General features: G+C 36.6%; 1 protein-coding gene across 1 annotated transcript; it reads left to right on the plus strand.

Moving 5' to 3' along the window:
• The first annotated feature begins 393 nt into the window (after positions 1–393).
• Positions 394–20,455, plus strand: ODF1 (outer dense fiber of sperm tails 1). Its single transcript, XM_051970954.1, has 2 exons — positions 394–807; positions 19,636–20,455. Exons 1-2 carry the CDS (start codon positions 491–493, stop codon positions 20,333–20,335), a joined length of 1,017 nt encoding a protein of 338 aa, XP_051826914.1. The 5' UTR covers positions 394–490; the 3' UTR covers positions 20,336–20,455.
• The last annotated feature ends 1,862 nt before the right edge of the window (positions 20,456–22,317 follow it).

Here is a 22,317-nt window from a genome sequence, read left to right on the forward strand (position 1 = left end):
ATCCAAATGGCATCCATAAATCCAGAGAGAGGCGCAGCAGCTCCGGGAACAATAAGGGGGAGGAGGCTAGGTGGGCTTTGTAGACTAGGGATACAACAACAAATACCCCCATACTCATACAAGTCCACTAGGACCAGGAAGCATACTCAGGCAAAATGCACCAAGGTGAAGCCCAACAAGGACCATGGAGGTAGAAAGAACCTGGGGAACTTCCAGGACTCTGAGCTCTGAACCTTAGGGGCATGAAGGGCAGCTCTGACCCTGAAAGAGCTTTTCTGGAGGCAATACTAGCCACTCAGTTCACATGGTAACGGAGACTATGACATCCTCAGTGGGTGGTGAGGTCATAGAATGCATGCTATAAAATAAGTGAATTATGGGGGTTTCCTTTATCTTTAAAAGAAACTTCTGCGAAGAGCTTAGAACAATTTTTTTCCCCCTCGAGTGCCATTTTCCAAAGGTACTCACCGACAAATAAGGTGTGACTGTAATGGCTGCACTAAGTTGTCTATTGGACAGTGTAAGAAGGGATATAAGGAAGGTGGACAGAGAACTAAGGCAATTGAAATGCCTCGACGAATGCACACGTTGCCTCTGCGACTTATATGTGCATCCTTATTGCTGTTGTGACTTACATCCATACCCTTATTGCCAGTGCTATACCAAGTGCTCACGCGTTTGTGGGCTATGTGATCTATATCCATATTGCCTGTGTGATATCAAGCTATTCTGTCTTCGACCATCAATCAGAAGTTTGGAGAGGAAAGCCATTAAAGCCATTCTGGATGAAAAGAAAGAACTGACCAAGTAAACTTATTCTTGGATATTTATAGTTGCTAATATTAACCTGATAAGATGGGATAAGGAAAGAGGTTCAATGATTGGTTCTTACACAAAGGTGAAATGATGCTTGGGAATAAAAAGGATGTCTTAGCAAGGAAAAGAAAGGCAATGAGTTCAAGGAGGAAAGGGAGGTAGTAAAAGTGACTGTGATGTGAACATGGGTTTATAGTATAACTGTTATGATTGTAATTAGGTTTGAGGATGGTTCCACAGACAGATGGTGTAGTGCTAGCTGATGGAATACGGGTGCTTGCCAAAAAGGTTATTTGATGGAGGGCAAGTGCTCATAAGGTGGTCAGAAAAAGTGATACAAGGACCCTCTCAAGGTCTCTCTTAAGAGCTTTAGAATTAATTGTATGACATGGGAGACACTGTCACAGGACCTCCCAGCACAGTGTGCCCTCATCAGAGAAAATGCAAAATAGAATTGAATTAGCTCAGAAGAAACATGAGATGTGCAAAGTTAGAGAGTGCACCCCTAGTGTTCATAGGATCTATTTGTGTCCTACTTGGGGAAGAGCATTCTGAGCTGATCAGCCACAGTCAGATATACTGTAAAACTACTCTAACGCAGTGATGTCATGTTGGTCCTCTTCGAGAACAAGGGGCAACAACCAGCCAGCTTTGAGGGGATAGTGTGGGGCTCCAAATGATAGAAGGCAACAAACTCAGCATCTTTTCCTGCCTAGGGGATAAGTAAATTGAATCTCTTTGAAATTAGAGAAATAACAATGAGGGGAGTAATGATAAAAGATGTCTTAATATATGCTTTAGGTTTTGCCATCAAGGAAGCAAAGAAGATAATACAAGCAATAACAATTTCCCCACCAAAAAGCTAAATAATGTCTTGAAATTTGTATTTATTGCATTGCTTCCTTAACCCCAAATAGTAAGGTATCTGAAGACAGAAAGAAACATATGCTAGAGGGACAGCTAGTTGGTGTAGTGGATAGAGCACCAGCCCTGAAGTCAGGAGGACCTGAGTTCAAATCTGATCTTAGACATGTCCCTCCTTGGTTCTCAGTTTCCCATCTGAAAAATGAGAGTATTGGACTAGTATGGTATGAACTAAAAATGTTGCCTATTGACTTAGAAAACTGCAAATTAGCCTCATTAATGCAGTATTTTTTATTTTATTAAATATTTCTTATTTATATCTATCACTTAATACCAGTCACCCCTGGAAAAGTGTCCCTCCTTGGTCCTCAGTTTCCCATCTGTAAAATGAGAGTATTGGACTAGAGTGGTATCTTTGCCTATTGACTTAGAAAAGTGCAAATTAACCTCATTCAATGCAGTATTTTATTGATTTTGTTAAATATTTCTTAATTATATTTTGATCTTCTGATTCAGGTAGCCCTCTGGAGTTTCTGGATGCTTGCAGTTTGACATCTCTGGCTCTCCAGGATCTTATCTCTGGCTTTCCATTTTATAGAGCTGATCTAAAATTGCTGCTTGTTTTCAGACTACACTCCAAAATACTTCAGTTTTAAAAGGAGCAAAACTTTTAAGTGCAGATTTTTTAACTTCTTTTTGGGGAAGTTATATTTTTCTTTTTTTCCCAGACCAAATCTTTTGTAATTTTTTTTCCTTCTGTCCATTTGATTACAGTGTAAGTTTAGCTGTTCCTATTGATGAAAATTAGTGCTTGAAGACTTCTCACTAATAGGAAGAAGTAGGCAATGCTGCGTCACACATGCGGCCAGAGAAAGAGAGCACCATTCTCCCATTGGCATGGAAGGAGGGAGTGTAGGCAATGCCATGCTCCCTTGTACACTGAAGCATCATTCTCCCATTTGTTGAAGGCCTTTTATGTGACCCTTTCTCATGTTTGACACACTTCAGGATATGGGAGAATACAATTCACCATATTCACTACAACAGGAAGGTACAAGAATTGAATGATGATGAAGGTGCAAGAGAAAGGTCCAGTTATGAGAGATTCAGAAGTATTCATTTAAAAAACAAAAAATCTCAGATGTCATCAAATGAACTTGTTTTTGAAAAGATAAAAATCATTTAGCACATTCTATTTGGTCATATTATTTCTTTTGTCCCATTTTTTATATTACAGAAAAAAAGTGAAAGCACAACCAATGTAAAAATAGTGGGTCAGATCTATGCATATTCCATCAGTTCAATATTACAATGATTTGACAGTAGCCTCAAAGGATGTTTATCTGAAGGATATACTCATCTTTTATAATCTATCTTGAAAGATTAGGCTGTCTTTCCCTTAATAATTCATTCTTGGGGTAGCTGGATGGTAATATTGGAATATTATAAAGAAGCATCTCCACTATCTTGATCTCTAGTTTTACTACATTTTTCTTGAGATATAGGGATTAGATTCCACTGGCTATATTATAATTACCTGGTGTGACATCCTGTGATGTTATATGTAACAGGTTCATGATTTCTACTTTATTCTATTCTGATTGTGGTATTTTAAGAACACTCAGTATGATGTTGTTGGTTCTTTTGAGCTACAACAGCCCAGTCTACATTAACTCCTAGTTCTCTTCTTGGGTTCTTGGGTAATATTCTGATAATATTCATATTACAAATTACCAATAGTTCAATTTATAATTGAATGCAATTTATTGAATTCAATTCAATATATATTCAATTTATAAACTATTTTTATTTATTTCTCAATTATTTTACCTCCAATCCATTACCTGGCCCATATAGAAACTCATTTTACACTTCCTTGTCTATTCACCTCTGTCTCTGATATTTTGGCATTTCACTAAGTAGAAAAACTTGGTATCATCCCCAGATATAATTCTTTAATTTTCTTAAGGCTTTGAAGAAAAAAATCAAATAAAACTTATCCTAGCATCTATCTATGGAAAATTCCTCCACCCCAGAAAATACTTCTAAAGTAATGTATGATTATTCATAGAAATATTCATAGAAATTTTACCCCTGAGTTCTCAAAAGATGGTCACACACACCCCACATGTCAAGATGACATTTTTTAGAATAATTTTTGATGCAGAATGCTCTTCTATGGCATTTAAAAGATACAAGTCAGTCCCATTCACAGAACTGCACTATCTCAAAGCTGAAAGAAGTCTCATAGCTTATTCAGTTCAAACTTATATTTGAAAAAGAATCCATATTTTAACATACCTTAAAAATGGTGAACCAGCGTTTGCTTAAAGAGGCAAAGAGGGGGAACCTATTGCATCTTTTGCCCATTGCTCTCAGTTCTGACCTCTGCAACCAAAAAGAGTAAAATTGATCTAGATGCTATCAAAAGTGCCCTTAAAACATTAGAAAACAGCTATTTTGTCCCTATCTGAGCTTCTCTTCAGGATAACATCCACAGTTCTTTCAATTAACCCATACATTGTATGAATTCAAGATTCTCCACTATCTAGGTTTCCTTTCTCTGGATGTTCTCCAAGCTATCTATGTTGTTCTTCGTTCATTCCATCAATTCCAACTCTTCTTAATCCTATGAACCACAACATGCCAGGCTCTTGTATCCTTCTCTATCTTGCAAAGTCTTTCCAAGCTCTTCTTCATTGCTTCTATCACACTTATCTATCCATGTCATTCTTTGCCATCCCCTTCTTCCTTTACCTTACCCTTTTCCACCATCAAGGTCTTTTCCAGTAAGTCTCATCTTCTCATTATGTGATCATACGATTTAAGCTTCATCTTCAGCATTTGTCTTTCCAATGAGTAGTTTGAATTAACTTAATTATTGCCTGATTTGATCTCCTTGCTGTCAATAGGCTCTTAAAAGTCTTCTCTAGCACAATTCAAAAATGTTGATTCTGTGGTTCTCAGCTCTCCTTTGTGTCCAATTCTCATAACCCTACATTACTACTGGAATATATATATATATATAACTCTGACTATAGAACTTTTGTTGACAAGGTGATGACTTTGCTTTTTAGCATGCTATCCAGATTTGCCATAGTTTTCCTTCCAGGGAGCAAAATCTTTTAATTTCATGGCTAGAGTTACTATCTGCAATGCAATGATCTCTGAGCCCAAGAACAGAAAATGCTTTCATTTCTTCTCCCTCTGTTTGCCAAGTAGTGATGGGATTACTTCCCATGATCTTCACTCTTTAAAATGTTAATCTTCAAGCCAGCTTTTACACTCTCTTCTTTCATCCTCATCAAAAGGCTTCTTAATTCCTTAATTCTAGCATAACAATGTTTGAGCATGTGTGGCTATTGAAAATAGCCGTGGGGCCCTTTGCAACAAATTGCAAAGGTTTTTTTTTTTTTAATCAAATAGTTCATAATTTCTTAATGAAGTTTTTTTCAGAAGTCCTAGCTCCATCCCTTCCTTTCCATTATAATTATCTATCTGTTTATCCATCTCTATCCATATGCACATATATGTATATATATATAGTATAATACACACTTGGGTGTATAATATAATGTATATCATATTGTGTATATTGCACTGTGTGTATTTCTCTGTACACATGTATATACAACCTCACATAGGCACATACATATATGTGTATATACCTTTGTTTAGCTGGGTTGAGAAGGTTCTCTGTCTTTACCCATATCTGACCTTTATGGTCCAACCTGTGCCTTCAAGAGATGATTGGAAATTAAGTCTTTATCTCATCAATAAAAAGTGAAGCAAAAGATGTTCTAAACATCCTTTACCCCACGATTCCTCTTATTCCCTACCTTTCCTTTGTTGTAAAGAACCATTGATCCTAGATTTACTTTAAATCCCTCTCTAAGGTTTTTCTCTGATTTTGTTTTTTAGTTATCAGGATTTTGAGGTTGGCCTTCATCTCATTTGTCTTTGTCTTTCCATTTGATAAATGCACAAAGATAGCTACATAAATCCTACCCTTTCAGAATGAATAATGTAATAAATGATTGCTTTATGAACTTAAAGGCTGTGCAATTAGAGGCAGCATGTTAGAGTGGAGAGACCTATTGATCTTGAAATAAGAGAACCTGGGTTCAAAACCTCTTCTAGTATTTATCTGTTCGTTCCTTAAAATTCCTGGGCCTCAGTCGTCTCATCTGTAAAATGTGAAGGTAAAACTAGGTGGCTTCTGAAATTCCTCCATCTCTATTTATGTATAAATAACTTTGTTATTATGTAAGCTTTGATAATAGCTACACAATAAGAAAGTGGTTGTGACTGAAATCAACCTGGAAAAATGAAACATGGCTTTTTTACTTATCAAATATCCATAAATATGTTATTTTCGATATTGGGTTACCCCACTAAATCTATCATTTCTCTAGCTGATCTCAAATTCTCAAACATAAATCCATTCATTCATATAAAACTGCTTATTAAGCACTTTTTCTTAAATTCTTAAACTTAAAGTTTTACATTTTTTATGCAAAGCATTGTGTTTTTTGTTTTAGGAAAAAATCCTCAAACACATTAGGCATCATAGCTTCAAGAAGTTTCCATTCCTCTTCCATCAACTTTACTTTGAGTAGAGATTGGTGAACAATTAGTGTTATGAGGAAATAAATAATGAGAAACTTTGGTTCTCACGTACCTAGATATCAACCTACTCTAAATTTAATGTTCATATTAAATCAGGTTGGGTTTCTTTTGGGGGAGCTATAAAAATATAGTAAAAAAAAAAAATACACAAATGGTATTCCTAACGTAAATGGTAAACAAGGCACCAAGGCAGAATAGGCAGGACTCTGCTTGCAGCCAGGAAACTAAAAATCTCAAATTTTAGTTCCAATAAATTATTGTTTTTCTCACTTCATGGACAAGTTACTTAACATCCGTGAGCCTCAATTTTCCCAATCATAAACTGGGAATTAATATCATTAGTACCTACCTCACAAGATCATTGAAAAGATCAAATGAGATAATGTAGTGAAAGTACTTTGGAAATGAAAAAGGTTATGGAAAAGTTAGTTACTATATATAATTGAGTAAGTCCATTATCTGATGCCAAGGGTTAAAGCCCGGGCTAAATTGCAGAAAACCTTCAGAATAAAGTCCTAAAGCCAGGCTTATGGTGGAATAAGACAATCTATCTTCTGTCATCCATAAGAGCAGCAGGGATTGTGTATCGACAAGTCATGCTACGTGCTTTCTCCTTAGTCCTTTCCAATCATCATTCAGCCACTCAATGGCTGCACAAAAAAAGAATTATTTCATGCTTACCAATTTTAGTTCTAAATTTAATTCCACTGCACTCTGTGCCATGACCTTGCTGTTTAGGAGAATAGTACTCATCACCACCTGACCTGAACACTCATATGCAGGTCACATTGATTTGTAGCTGGTGATTCAGATTACAATCTCTCTAAAGCTTCAGATGCTGCTATTAAAAAAAAAAAAAAAAAGGGCTGGAACAATTCTTTTGTTTGACCCCTAATTATGCATACCACCCCAACTTAATGCTTGCCCAGATACCATTTTGGGACTTGGAGGAGATGAAACAGAAAAGAAAGTCAGAAATGGACCTTTAGAATTATTTAAATCCACTGAGAAATGAAGGAATAAACTTATAATTGCCTTTCCCCCAAAGAACCAAAGATTTAATCCTTTTTGGTCCACTTTTCAGATCCCCCTACTGTGAACCCCAAGTCCCAAACTTCTCCCCAAAAGATATGGCAGTCATCTATAATGTGGAATAGTGAGAAAAGCACTGTTTTTAGAGGAAGAACATTTTTTTTGTTTAGTCATTTCAGTTTTGTCCTAGTCTTCATGATCCCCTTTGGGGTTTTCTTGGCAAAGATATTGGAGTAGTTTGTCATTTCCTTCTCCAGTTCATTTTACTGATGAAAAACTTAGGCAAACAGGGGTGAAGTAACTTGTATGAATCATACAGCTAGTTCAGGGGTCCTCAAACTACAGCCTGCGGGCCAGATGCAGCAGCTGAGGACGTTTATCCCCCTCAACCAGGGCTATGAAGTTTCTTTATTTAAAGGCCCACAAAACAAAGATTTTGTTTTTACTACAGTCGGGCCTCCAACAGTCTGAGAGACAGTGAACTGGCCCCCTATTTAAAAAGTTTGAGGATCCCTATCACATTTGAACTCAGGTCTTCCTGATCTCCTCTTTGGCACTCTATCCACTAGATGACTTCAAATCCCACCTCAGTCCCTGAGTAACTCTCTGAGGCTTTCTCTTCCTTTTCTATAAAACAAAGGGATTGGTCAACTTTAAAACTGCAACACTATGGAATGGCAAGTAGAAGGAAATGTGAGTCCTGAGTATACCCCTCTTCCCAGCACTGCCTGTTCTTGTAAGATTCTAGTCAAAGAACAGAAAGTCACCTCTCTCTGTTAAGATGGGATAGTGGAAAGGATGCTGACTTCAGAATCTGAGAACCTGAGTTTAAAGCTTAGTTTGGCTATTCACTCTGTGTGTGATCTTGAACAAATACTTTTCTTCATTAATAAAATGAGAGCATTAGACTTTTGATGGTTTCCAAGGCTCTCATTTATGCTCTAACTCTGGTTAAAATCTAAGATCATTGCAATTGAACTTTCTCTTAACGATGAAATTACAAGATTTCTCCTGTGGCTGGGACACAGGGAGTGATGATCCATTATATGGTGGGAAGTGGGATGACTGCAGAGTCCACTATACAAGTCTCATATGAGTCTCAGTTTCCTCATCTATAAAATGAGGATAATAATAAATACATGCCATTCAAGGTTGTTGTGAGGCTCAAATGGGATGACATATATACAGAGCATGATAATACTGAAAGTGTTATGTTATAGTGGGCTTTGATGAATGAGAAACATCACGACATTATGGCAGCATGGGGCTTTACCCGTAGCTGGTTGTGGTAGCAAAGACCTGGATTCAAGTCCTACCTGGGACATAAACTGTCTCTGTGAAACTGGATTAAGTTATTTAATCTAGCAATTTAATCTGTGCCTCATATTGGCCAAGAAGGTGCTGACCTGCATATTGGGTAAAGGAAATTTTCTCATCTGAGAGTTCCCTATACTAATATTCACAGCTTCAATTCCTATCCTTAATCTGGTGAGTAAACTTTGTCCACAGCAAAGCTTTGGCATTTGTTGTGGTTTAGTTGCTCATTTATTTTTCACTTGTGTCAACTCAAAAACAAGATAAGGGAATGACAGAATATTTTCTGAAAGGAGTCAAATTAGGACCATTTACACAAGACTAGACTTTCTTTGATTCCTATATTGTGAAGGAGAGCAGGAACAGGAATAATTCAAATACAGGAGGAGGAAGACCACCTCTTTCTTCCTCTAATTAACTGGTGAGGAAAAACTTGAGAGGCTCTAAGACATGGGGTGCTATTGCTGCTGTTCAGTTATTTCAATCATGGCCAGCTCTCTTCATAAGCTCATTTGAGATTTTCTTGGCAAAAATACTGGAGTGGTGTGCCATTTCCTTCTCCAGCTCATTTTACAGATGAGGAAACTGATGCAAACCAGATTAAGTGAATTGCTTAGTTGTAGCTAGTAAGTGTCTGAAGCAAGATTTGAATTCAGAAAGATCAGTCTTCCTAACTCCAGGCTAAACATTCTATCTACTGAGCCACTGAGCTGTCAATCCTTATAATTTGAGAAAGGTATATTGTATTCTTGCCACACCCCAGTTTAGGCAATAGAACTTCTGACCAAGCTGAGATTCAGTTCCAATCAATCAATAAGCATTTATTAAGTTCTTACTTTGTCTCAGGCATTGATGGAGGTACTTGAAATACAAAAGGAAAAAAATAAATAGCCCCTGATCTCAAAGAGCTTACATATCATTGAGGGAACCAACATAAGAATATAAACTTTTAAAATTAAATGCAAAGTTATGATTGGGGAGGTGGGGCAGAATGCTAAAAGACAGAGGGACAATGAAAGGCTTCACATAGAAAAAACATGGTACTCAAGCTGAATTTTGAGGGAAACATGATTTTAAGAGGTGAAGGTTGGGAAGAAATATATTCTCCATAGATGAAGGGACAGTGTGTAGAGACATGGGAATGATGGAGTATCAATAATAAGGTCAGTATGGTTAACCCTTACAGTACAAGAAAGTAGCTAATGTATAATAAGGCTATGCAGGTAAATGAGGATCATGTGATGAAAGGTTTTATATGTCAAACAGAGAAGATTATATTTGATCCTAAAGGTAATAAAAAATCAGTGGAATTTTATAGACTAAAAGAGTTGACAAGGTGAAAATTATTCTTTAGGATAATCACTTTGGCAACTCTGACATGTGGTGGGATTAGGAAGACACTGGAGGAGGTGTGACTAATTAGAGTATTGGAATAGTCCAAGTGAGAGATGAGGAAATTCTGGATGAAGGTAGTGCCCCTATGAGAAGTAAGAAAGGGAACATATACAAAAGATGTAGATGTAGAAATCCCAAGATTTGGTGACTAGTTAGACATATGAGGAGAGGGGAAGTAAGAAATCAGTGACAATGCCAACACTATAAAGCCTCTGAGTGACTGGCTGATTGGATGGAAGCAACAGAAATAGGAATTTCAGAAAAGGAATAAATTTGGGGAGAAAGATAATGAGTTCTGTTTAAGAAATGTTGAACTTAAGAGGTTTGTGGGACATTCTATTGGAAATTTCCAATTTACATTTGGAGAAAGACAACTCAGAAACATGCAAATTTAGGAGAAAAAGACCAAGGCAAAATAAAATAAAAATAAAAATTTCTGCAAGTCATCTGCATAAAGATAACAATTAAATCAATGGAAATGGATAAGATCCACAAGAAAGAACGTATAAGTAAAAAGAGCTGGTCAAGAATAGAGCCTAAAGGAACATTCAAAGTTAGGGGTCATGATATGGATGATCATTCAACAAAGGAAGAGGCTGAGGAGTGTTCAGACAGGTAGGAAGAAGCGTTACCAAAAAACCAGAGCAAAGAGAGTATCCAAGAGAAGGGGGAGAGGGGATAATAGTATTAAATGATGCAGAGATGTTAGGAAAAAATGAGGATTGAGACAAGACTATTTGGTATTTAAGATAGATCTTGGGTAATTTTGTAGAAAGTGGTTTTAGTTAAGAAACAAAGTTGGAAGCCACATTGCAGTGACTTGACGAGTGAGAAGAAAGGAAATGACCAAGAAAAATGAAAAACTGCCTACCTTGTTCCTTACTCAAGACACAGCATCTCCCATGTGTCTCGGTGCACTGCCATCTCCTTTGTCTGAAATGCACTCTCTCTTTCCTTCCATCTCTCTCTTTAAGATGTAACGCAGGCACTATCCTCTGCATGAAATTTTTTCTGACCATTTCCTTTTTACAACTAATGCTCTCCCTTCCCAAGTTATTAGTTGGCATTTAATTATTTTGTATAAACATACACATTTATGCACATACATGTTCATGCATATGTATATAAACACAAATACTCCCAAACACATCTAGGCTGTGTGTTTGCATATATTTGCTAACTTTATACATTTTTACATTAGAATTTGTAAGCCTTATAGCAAGTAGACATTTTTAAATTTTTGTATTTCTATCCCAAAATTGCAATAGCTCAAAAGAGATGTGAGATGCACAAATTTAGAGACTCCAAATGTTCATATGGATTATTTGTGCCTGATTTGTGATAGAGCTTTCCAGGCTAGTATTGGTATGAGAAATCATAGTTGGACACACTGTAGCTTGACCCCAACTTAATGTCACTTTGGTCCCCTTCAAGAATGAAGGAGAACCACCACTACTTCTATTCCCAGAGTTTAGTACAATGCATAGCACTAAGTAGGTACTTAATAAATGTTTGTTGATTGACTAATAGATTGAGACAATCATTGCATTGATTGGGAAAGGGAAGGAAAACACAGGAAAATAGTTTAAGAGGATGAAAAAATTGTTCATTGAGGGTTTTTAATCATTCATGTTTATTTTAAAAGGTGAAATATGAGCATATTTGTAGGTATGGGAAAGAAAGCATTTTTGCATTTTTCCTGTTATAAAGACAGGAGGAAGCCCTCCTGGGTTGGGTAGGATTCCCCCTTCCACTTAGGAATAGAACAGGGAACAGGATCTACATGCTTCCTTGGAAGCTTCAGTTTAGGTTGCTCCCTTCAAAAGAGACAAGAACTCTCTCCTTCCAAATCCTCTTCTCAGCTCCGGGAAGACTGGTACTTAGAATTTCCAAATTGGCTCAGAGCTGCTTGTTTGAGCTATTTCCTATCTGGAAACACTGGGTTTTTGTCAGCTTTCTTTTTTACTAGCCCAGCAGCTTTCTTAATGGTGATATTTATACTTGCTTCCTACATACCTTACAGGTATGCTTTCTGCATCTGCAGCATTATCGACCCAATTTGTTTTTCCTTTCCCTCTACTCCCCTTTCCTTAGGGTGATATTATTATGTGTTGGAAAGATAAGTTGCCTCTCCCCATGCCCAAGTTAAATGCTGAACATCGTTAAAGCATCTGTAAGTCAGTACTTGACTTGGCTCCTTGCAAAAGAGCACATGGCCCAGGGTGAAGCAGGAAGGGATTTCATGGCATCCTTTTTCATATAAACAGCATATTCTATTGGTGGATTTCTCCTTAGTGTCCGAGAGTATGTATCTCTAGCACCTTGGTGAGCTCCAAAGAAAGAAGAGCTTCATGACAATGACCTTTTTTTATTCTGAGGTCCTTTGTAAGAAATGAGCTTTATATGTCAATGTCTGACTTGAAAGCACTTTGGAAACTAAAACTATTTGGCTGTTTTTTATTTAACAAGCTAGTGACTTAGACTGCTTGCTTAAAGATTTAATTACTCTGTTTTTAAGTTCACATTTTGTTGTGATATGGGAGCCACCTGCCAGTGGCTGCTGGAAGTCTAACTCAGACCTGTAGAATGGATCTCTTCATGTCAGAAGATGATGATGATACAAGGAGACTGAGAGGCAGTTGCCTTCTCTGATCATCTTCTTTTCCCTCTGCTCCCAATTTATTTGATTCCCAATCCACAAGGAACATCTGCGAAGGCTGCTTTGCAACTCCTTCAAGTTTATGATTCATAGCTATGGAGGCTTTTGGAGAATTGACCTGCTCCTTCACTTAGGCATGGTCCTTAACAACATTTAAGTACACATGAATAATTTTTTTATATATCAAAGTGTTTTTCTTAAACTAGGCTATTTTTTTCAGTTTTTTTTTTCAAGGAAAACAAAAGTAAATTCCTAATGTAGCAACAATCAGAATATCTTTAAAATTCTGAGACAAACAAAATGATGTATAAATGCAGTCTAGATTTCTTTTGTCACCCAGAGAGATCATTCTATGCAGGATTTTAGAAAGCCATATTGGAGGCTGAAATAACTGGAGATTATTGAATAACTGAAATAAAGGATAGTGCCAAACTATAGTATTTTAACTGAGAAAAGGGAATTACAACCCAGGGTCACTAAGTAGTGCCACAATACTGGACAGTACTCAAGAAGGGCAGGGTTAAATATATTTCAACAGGGAGGAGTCTCAATGGAGGCACAGTCTTAAGAAGCTGTTACATAAGTTGTTTTATATAACAACTAAAAGTTCATAAAGGCTGAGGGGGAGGAGTGATTTCTGGTCAGAACAGCAGATCTCAGCTTCAGGTGTAACAACAAGGAAACTAGTTTAGACCTGCTCCAGTCATGGGGACAATTGAGATCAAAGAAAGTAACCTCTTTTGAACCCTGCATTCAACATTCTTTTTTTAAATTGGCTTCAGTAACCCTTAAGCAATTCATAGTTCTAGCATCAGGCAAGATCAGTGGCTGCATTCAACATTCCCCACTTTTGGTCAAGACAGATTCTATTATTGACCCAGGGAAGCATTGAGGAATTTGATGAGCTGCTGGACTATGACAGTAGCATGGACCACAAGGAGAGACATGTAGGCAACATTTAATCCCCTTAGCCACCCCCCAAAGAAGGAGCAAAGTACAGAACTATGAGGGAGAAAAATAATATGCAAGGGAAAAAGCAAAGAGATAGATTGACACATTGATAAGAATCTTTGAGGGCAGTCTCCTTTCAGCAAGCAGGGCTTTATAAAGCACACTGAAAGTAAGAGAAAGATAGTCCATCTCCACTGTCCATTTCATTAGGCCATCATATCTTAAGGCTCAGATTTCTCATACAATTGTCTAGTTTCTGAGAACTGCAGTCATCAGTCTTCTGGAAATGTCCCTCCTTAGGCATTCTGAACATGGCTAACAACAAGCAAAAGGAGGAAACTAAAAGGATCTATGAGATTCTGACTTATGAAATAAAATCTATAACCAAATTATCAAAAGGAACAGATGACTCTTTAAGTGTGCATGTGTATAGATATCTATCTCTATAACTATATATATGCAAAATTGAACTTCACTGTTTAACACAGTACCTTACATGAACTTGATTTTAAATTATTGTAAGGCATTCAATGAAGAATTGTCTACAGTGTCAGCAACAACAGTCATGAAGCATTATTGTATTGATTGAAATGTCTTGATGGATTTTAAATCATTTGGCATTGATGCATAGAGTAGTAGTAAACATTAATTTCATGAGCCATCTTTAATTTAATGTATAACGTGTTTTTAACATCTTTTTATATTTTCATTAGAAATTACAGTAATCACTAGAAATTTCTTCAGCAGTTACATATACTAAAAGGGCTGTTTATAGCTTATATAATATATATAATGCAATAATATATAATGTTATATATTATTATATTATATATAATATGTTACATATTATAATATATATTATAAGGGCTGCTTATATGTATTGAAATACTATGGTAGACTTAAAGATATTTAATTACCTTTAACAGAGGAAAGAAAAAAATTAAAATAGAAGGTACTTCATTTAGGTTGGATCTAATATGTCACATTGGGTATGAAATGATTTGCTTAAGAATACCATTATACTGACATAGGTAAGACAACATTTAAAAAGTTAGGTAGACAAAAACTAAAAACTGAACAGAGATTACAAGAGTTCATAAACTCAGAAATGAAACAAAATAATGGTAATGGAAAGAAAAATATTAAAATAGTATAAATTTTCTTTAAAACAAGAAATACCAAATAGTAATAAAACAAATACTAATTAGATATTCTATTGTGAAACAAAACAATCTTCTTACACACAGAACACAAGATGTTTAATTTGTAATACTCTTATGTATCTATTACTTTAAAATATTGTTTTTAATAAAAAGTATTTTTACTAAAGTGCTTCCTCAAGTACGTCAAAAAATATCAAACAAATTCACAGAGCCATCATAATATTTGAATGCCAAGAGCATGAAAAATTGAAATATCTATAACGCTTACAGGAAAAAAAAATGGGATCACTCATTCCCCCTTAGGAGATTGAGGTGCTGCCAAAAATGGTCACACAAATGAATTCATTCAAAAGATGCTGATTTTTTAAAAAGGCTGTGGGGGGATATCCATGTAGAGTAAATAAATTATTCCAGATTTTCTCAAATTAATTGTCTATAACTAGACTCAAATGAACTGGATAACATATCCATATACACCACTGCTCTCAAATCCTCTTTAAAATCCTTGTGCAATTTCTTTGCATTTCAGAAGCTTTCTATACAAATGTTAATCCTACATTAAATTATAAACTTAGGTTAAAAACAAATTAGAATTCCCTTTCAGGATAGTGCAAAAATTATTATTCTCTTCTAAAATTAATCTTTTAAAAACAAAACTAAAGATATTTTAGATTTGACTATGAATTAATATGTGTGTATATATGCATATGTAAATATAAGTGCATATGTGTATGTCTAATTATTTCTATTACATTTTGGAAAATTTAAGGACCTTATCATATACATGAATATATAACTATATATCTAGATATATCTAGATATATATCTAGATATATCTAGACTAAGACCATTCATTTGGTTATTCAGAGTATGGAATCTTAGATTGAAAACAATAGGAAGTGGTTGGTTATAGAGATTTTGCTAGGAGAGGAAGAAACAGGTTGGGAACATTTTAACAGATTCAAGGATGAAGCTTAAGGACTCCAAAATGGCTAAAGCATGCATAATTCCAATTGCTTTTAGATAAGAATAAACAAAAGCAGCCAATTAAATCGTGAGATATGATGGCCTGGCTCAGAATTAACTAGGCAGAAAGATTTCTTTTATGGCAAGCTGACTTAAGAAGGCCCTACTTTGGTCTTTCCAAGACTGCTCTCCCAACCTTTTCCCTAAGAATAGATATCTACTGACTGTAGTCATAGACTTCACTTCTATTGAGTTGCTACATTTTTCTTGAGCAATGAAAGCTTGGCTCAAGAACACAATAAACCTAAAAAGAAAATTAAAAAAAATTCAAGGCCACAAAAGATTTCACCTCAGACTGCAAAGTCTCACTAACTACAGTGGGTTTGGACATAATTGTTATCAATAGGGTCAAGCTGTTAAAATAAAGTAGCTAGCAAATAAAAAGTTATCAGGGCTTTAATAAATCATATAAAAGATTTTGTGTAACATGCTTTTCTTTTCAAATTCCCTTTTCCAAATACAGGTTAAAATTCAGCCTGACATAAAAAAGCAGTTATTAGAACTTAATAAAGTTACTCATCCTTTCAGGCAAAAATACATTTCTAAGACTAGTCTAATAAGTATTATGTCTGGGCTAGTTCCCTGGAGGGCTTCAGGATCAGTCAGAGTCAGGATCAATCAAAGTCTTTGGTCTTTAGGGGGAGAAGTAAAGGAGGCAGGCAAGCTGCCATGAGGCTTGCCAAAGATGAATCCTGGACTCTGGAGTCTGGATCCTGAAGTGTGTCTCTTTTCCTCATCCTCTGTCAGAGTGACTCTGACCTTTCTCCCTCAGCCCTCCAATCCTTGCCTACAATTACCTTACCATCACACATTCAGCAAGTACCTATGGTGAGGAGAGCAATCACATCATCATCTCATCTAAATATATGTATATAGAACCATTATCTCACATCTAATAGGCAATTAACCTTGAGCGCTCTGCTGCCTGATTCAAGTATACCTTTTCAGAGTTTCAACAGTCTACAAATAAGACCAAGTTGGTTAAAGATATGATATCAGTATAGACTATTCTAGATAATAACTTTCTAATTCACAATAAATAGTCCTATACTATAAACAAATGTCTACTTACTCTCCTCCTCTCATTAAGGAGCATTTGCGTTGGGGAAAGAAAAGCAGTTTTCTAAGTGGACCAATGTACAAATTCTTTCACAGAACTGTACAATTTTTATAAGTGATGATGAATTTGAAAGTTGAAACAAAATCCATTACCACTGAGTTGACCTCAATTCACTTGAATGCATTTCAAAATTACCTTACATATAAAATCACAATTGACTTTAATACAACAGAACAAATTTAGTGAAACTTCCTTCAGAAAGGGAGGTTGCTATGATCACTTGGCTTCCATCAGAAAGGGAGGTTGCTATGATCAACTTCCACAAGCCAATTCCTGTGGTAACTTTTCTGACACTTCCTGTTTACAACCCTGAAGATTCTTGGGTGAACAATCCAATGCAAGGTGAATTCTGCTTCACAATGATAGGAAGAGCCAACTTTGAAAGGTATTTCTTAGCTGTGAGAATTCTAGAACTCATACTGTCACCACTAGAACTGTCAAATAGCAAGTCTCACAGATCTTACTAGATAAAATGAAGAGATTTTTAAAATAAATTCAACAAAAGTAATTAGCAGCTTTAAGACAACTGTTCAACAAAAATTTTCCCTTATAATTTTGGCACATACTATATTGTTAAATAAAACTAATCATTTGACTTTTACTCTCAAAGTGCAATAATAATTATCAGTATACCTGTAACAATTAAACTATTGAGTTATGGCCAACCAGTTACAAGATGAAAATGAAGACACCAAAAACCTGTTTAGAGAGTATTAACATTATGAAAACTTTTTACAGCTTACAAAAACTTAACTTATTCTAATAACAATTAAATGTTGGTATATTACTCAGAGAAATAACATTTTCCTAAATAAATTTCATGTACATTTCAAGCTGCTTTCTTAAGTAAGCTTTTCTTTTTTGTGTGTGCAACAAACAAAAGAGTTCCCTAAGATGTAAATATGTAATTGATTATAAAAAATGGGTGGAAATCTCATATAAATTATAGCAAAATTTCTAAGTTTAAACACACATACATATACCTCAATTCAAAAATTATTTCTAAATTAATTTATATTATCATTCCTACATACTCAGTTTAGATTTTGTAATCAAATCCAATTTATCTTTTGGTTGAGCCCCAATTCACCAAATTTTTTTCTTTTCTATGAGTTAATACTTAAAACTCTATTTGGTGGTTGAGAAGCCAGACAGTTTCCTAGATTCAATTTCAACATAATCTATAAACCTTAATTTGCATGTTCAATTAAATCTAGATTTACAATTTCTAATATTCAAAATCAATTCCTAATTAAAATTTCACTTAGTTAGAAACAAATTAGTTAAATGCAAGTAAAAAAAATTCAAGGTGTTTGCATCCTGCAATTGCCCATGTGTGTAAATTACCTTTCTGGCAATTTTTCCTTTTTGGTAGAGATTTATATATCTCAGTGAGCAACATGATTAAAGGTAAGGGGCTTATTCAAATTAATTGTTTGAAGAGGGGAAAGAAAGCATCTAGAGGAAAAAAACCATCTCAAAAAAAATTTTTTTGTAACTGTTTTTCCTATTTTTGGTTCCCATAATATTCTATTACTATGTCTTTTCCCTTCTCTATCTCAGACTACAAAGGGGAAAAGGAAAAAAAAAATAATCTGGGATAGAGGAAAGGGCAGGGTTAAATAATTTCAATAGGAAGGGAATCTAAATGGAGATACAACTTCAAGAAGCTGTTATATAAATTCTTTCATATAACAACCAAAATTCCATAGAGAAAGCTGAGGGAAGCTTGGGGAGAGGAGTAACATCTCATCAGAACAGCAAATTTGGGCTCAAGATGCAGTCATAGGGAAATTGGTTTACACATCCTTCAATCCTGAAAATTGTTGAGTTCAAACTCAGGTGTCCCTTTCTGATGTCTGCAATCGACATTCTTTTTTTTTAAACTGATTTTGATAATTGTTGGGCAAGTCAAAGCTCTAGAATCAGGTAATGGCACCAACTGCATTCAACAAGTGGTAAGGAGTTAAAGAAATCCTAATGTCAAGTCAGTGATAGCAGGAGGTAATCTGCTTTCCCCCAAAAGACATGTTGGGTGGGGCACAGGTTATTGCCAATATGACAATATTCAGGAATTCCCAATATTCCCAATCTGGGAATATTCAGGAAACCAACAACCCTTCTCCAAAGAAAACTCATACTCCTTTTGAGAGAATGGTGAAATGCAGCAGCTGTAGCTATGATATGTAGCCTATGATAAGAATGAAGGAAAGAACAACTCATTTGTCATCCAAAGATCAAAGGCTCCTTTAAATCCCATTTGACAAAGTCCAGGATCTGAGCAGTCATACTATTTATCCAAATATACCATTGGCTCTGCACAAGCTATTCTGAGATAGGCAGCCAACTAGATACTCACCTCTGAATAATTGACGTTGAATCTTTGTGAATCCCTGGAAGGGACAGCAGTAACGCTACAACTCCATTCTCTCATTTTACAGATCAGGACCCAGATAGTCAATTGACTGTCTAAAGATATCCACCTACTAAGTGACAGAGCTGGATACTACAATCCTAGGTCTCCTGATCCCAAATCCCATGTGCATCTCATAACCTCTAGATGGCTACTTTATCCTCACTCCCATCCCCACTTAAAATGACATAACTGTCTCCTTCTTAAAGTATTATCTGCTCTGAGCTGCCTTTTTTTTATTTTTTAATTGCAGACTAAGAAGAACAACAAACAAGATTCTGGCAGCATCCTGTTGCAGTAGTAACTTACTAGGGTCAGTGAATGTATGCGGCTTTGAGCCTGATCAAGTCAAAGTCAAAGTGAAAGATGGAAAGGTGTTTGTGTCAGCGGAACGCGAGAATAGATACGATTGCCTAGGATCGAAAAAATACAGCTACATGAACATCTGCAAAGAGTTTACCTTGCCCCCTTGTGTGGATGAGAAAGACGTGATTTATTCTTATGGACTTGGCAGTTGTGTGAACATTGAAGCCCCTTGTGCCCCATGCCTTCCATGCGGTCCATGTGACCCATGCGTTCCATGCAATCCATGTGGCCCTTGCAACCCATGTGTTCCATGCAATCCATGTGGCCCTTGCAACCCATGCGTTCCATGCAACCCATGTGTTCCGTGCAACCCATGCAATCCGTGCAACCCATGCAACCCATGCAACCCATGCAACCCATGCAACCCATGCAATCCATGCAGTCCCTGCAGTCCCTGCGACCCATGCAGTCCCTGCGATCCGTGCAGTCCCTGCGATCCGTGCAATCCCTGTGATCCGTGTGACCCGTGTGATCCGTGCGACCCATGCGACCCATGCAGTCCATGCGATCCTTGTGATCCTTGCGATCCGTGCGATCCATGCTATCCATGTGGAAGCCGAATTTCCTACCGGAAGATCATAACATAGAGGGGTATAGTCAATAGGCTGGTTAGGAGTTAGTTAGTTTTAACATGAGGCAGCTCTTTCAGTGTTTCTCTTTCCCTGCTTTCTGAAATTCATAGGCGCCATAATACATAACTGCAAATATGTTGGTGTTGTGTGAGAATCTTTCGGCTCTGCCTGCCGCTGAGTGGGGTTAGCCCCACACAATTCCTGGGTTCCAAGGAATGGTAGGAAAGAAAAATAGCATGGGAGATCCATTCATAAAGACCCAGGCATGGATTATTCAATGATAGTCCTTGGGAACTCTACCCAGGAATTAAAGAAAAGTGGAATATTTGAAATGCCCCAAATCATGAAGACAGACCATATTATATGCTGGATTCCTGGGAAAAGACCAAGAAGTGAATGAAAAAGGGACTTACTTGGGAGAGGCCAAAAAAAGGGAGTAAGTTGTTGATTTCAACCTGTCCCTGGAAGATATCACAAAAACCATAAAGTTTGCACTATAAATATTGTTTAACCAGTCTGAGTTGTGATGTGATGGGCTAAATGGACCTAGATTTTTTCCTAAGCTGAATATTTCCTGGCTGCTTCTTCAGGTTCAGGACTGAGGAACATTGGTGTCAACACAACAGTTGTCTTGAGATATTTTTGCTCCCTGTGCAAAGGCTATCCATTTCCCATTCATTTTTGGTTTTGACTTGCCTCCCCTCATAATCTTGCCTGTGTCAGTGACCCCATCTCCCACCCCCTGCCCACTTTAATAAGATGCTCTCTCCCTTGAATCCCTTGCTCTTCTTGGCCTAGGCAGCTGGGTGGCACAATGGGTACCACAATGTGGCAGGTGGGCAGCACAATGGCTGATCTGAGAGTCAGGAAAATCCAAGTTCAAATCCTAAATCAGACAGTTACTAGCTATATAATCCTGGGCAAGTCCCTTAACTTTTTATCAGCTCCAGTTTCCTGATCTGAGGAATTAAGAGATTTGGACATGATCACTTCCCAGCTTCAAAAACCTTCAATTAGTTGACTAAAAATAGCAAAAATTTAGTCTGGCATTTAAGGCCTCTCTATAATCTGGTTCCAGTTTACCTTTCCAGGCTTTTCATACTACTTAATTCTACATACACTACATACAAGAATCCCAGTTCTCCCTCAAACCTACATTCTATCTCTCTTCTCTGTGTATTTATTCAGGCTATTCCATAGTCTAGAAGACCTGTCTTTTTTCATCTCTTATCTATCAAAATCCTAATCTACCTTTAGTGTTCAATTCAACTATCAACTTCTCTATTCAGCCTTCCCTGATCCCCTTATTTGAAAGTATTCTCTCCCTCTTCAATTTTCTTTGAACAAATATTGTCTGGAGCTCCCCCCACCCAAACTCCTTTAACATTATACCTTGTGTTATACCAATTTGTGTCCTATCCCTTCCCTCCTCCAGTAGACTGTAAGCTCCTTGAGGGCAGAAACTATTTTATTTTGTCTTTGTATCCTCAACACCTTGCACAGAGCCTTGCACACAACAAATGCCTAATAAATGTTTGTTGAATTGAATTGGAGGTTTAGGAGTGCTTTTGGATTACAGCCTCTCCTTCTAGTCAATAGAATTCCACTGATGAATTAAGCTCATTGTACAAACAGGGTATGAATATGAAGACTTAAATATAGCCCTCAGAAATGTGTGTGCATAAATGTGTGTGTATGGGTGTATGTGGTTGTGCTTGTGTGTGTGGAGGTATGTATATACATAAAGAGAAAGAGGCTACTACTGATCTTCTCCCTCCTCTTATTTATAGGTGACTAGGAAAAGAACTTTTTTTATCTTTATACGTCCCCAGACTGCATTGTTGACATCACTCTTGAATGTGAATGATCCACAGAAATTATCACTGTTCTGTACTGTCACTGTCCTGTGAGGTCAGAACCAAATATATGTTCTTTTGGTGAATAGGTAGATAGATTGGTCACTTCTATTCACAGAGAAGTGGACTTGTTCAATAAGC

This window comes from Antechinus flavipes, chromosome 1 (assembly GCF_016432865.1).
Source record: "Antechinus flavipes isolate AdamAnt ecotype Samford, QLD, Australia chromosome 1, AdamAnt_v2, whole genome shotgun sequence".
In the NCBI taxonomy this organism is placed as follows: Eukaryota; Metazoa; Chordata; class Mammalia; order Dasyuromorphia; family Dasyuridae; genus Antechinus; species Antechinus flavipes.

Bases quoted from the DNA above. Each gene is read 5' to 3' on its own strand.
- ODF1 (XM_051970954.1), top strand. From the start codon at position 491: ATGGCTGCACTAAGTTGTCTATTGGACAGTGTAAGAAGGGATATAAGG. The intron at 808-19,635 runs GTAAACTTATTC...TTTTAATTGCAG, and splicing joins GAAAAGAAAGAACTGACCAA to ACTAAGAAGAACAACAAACA.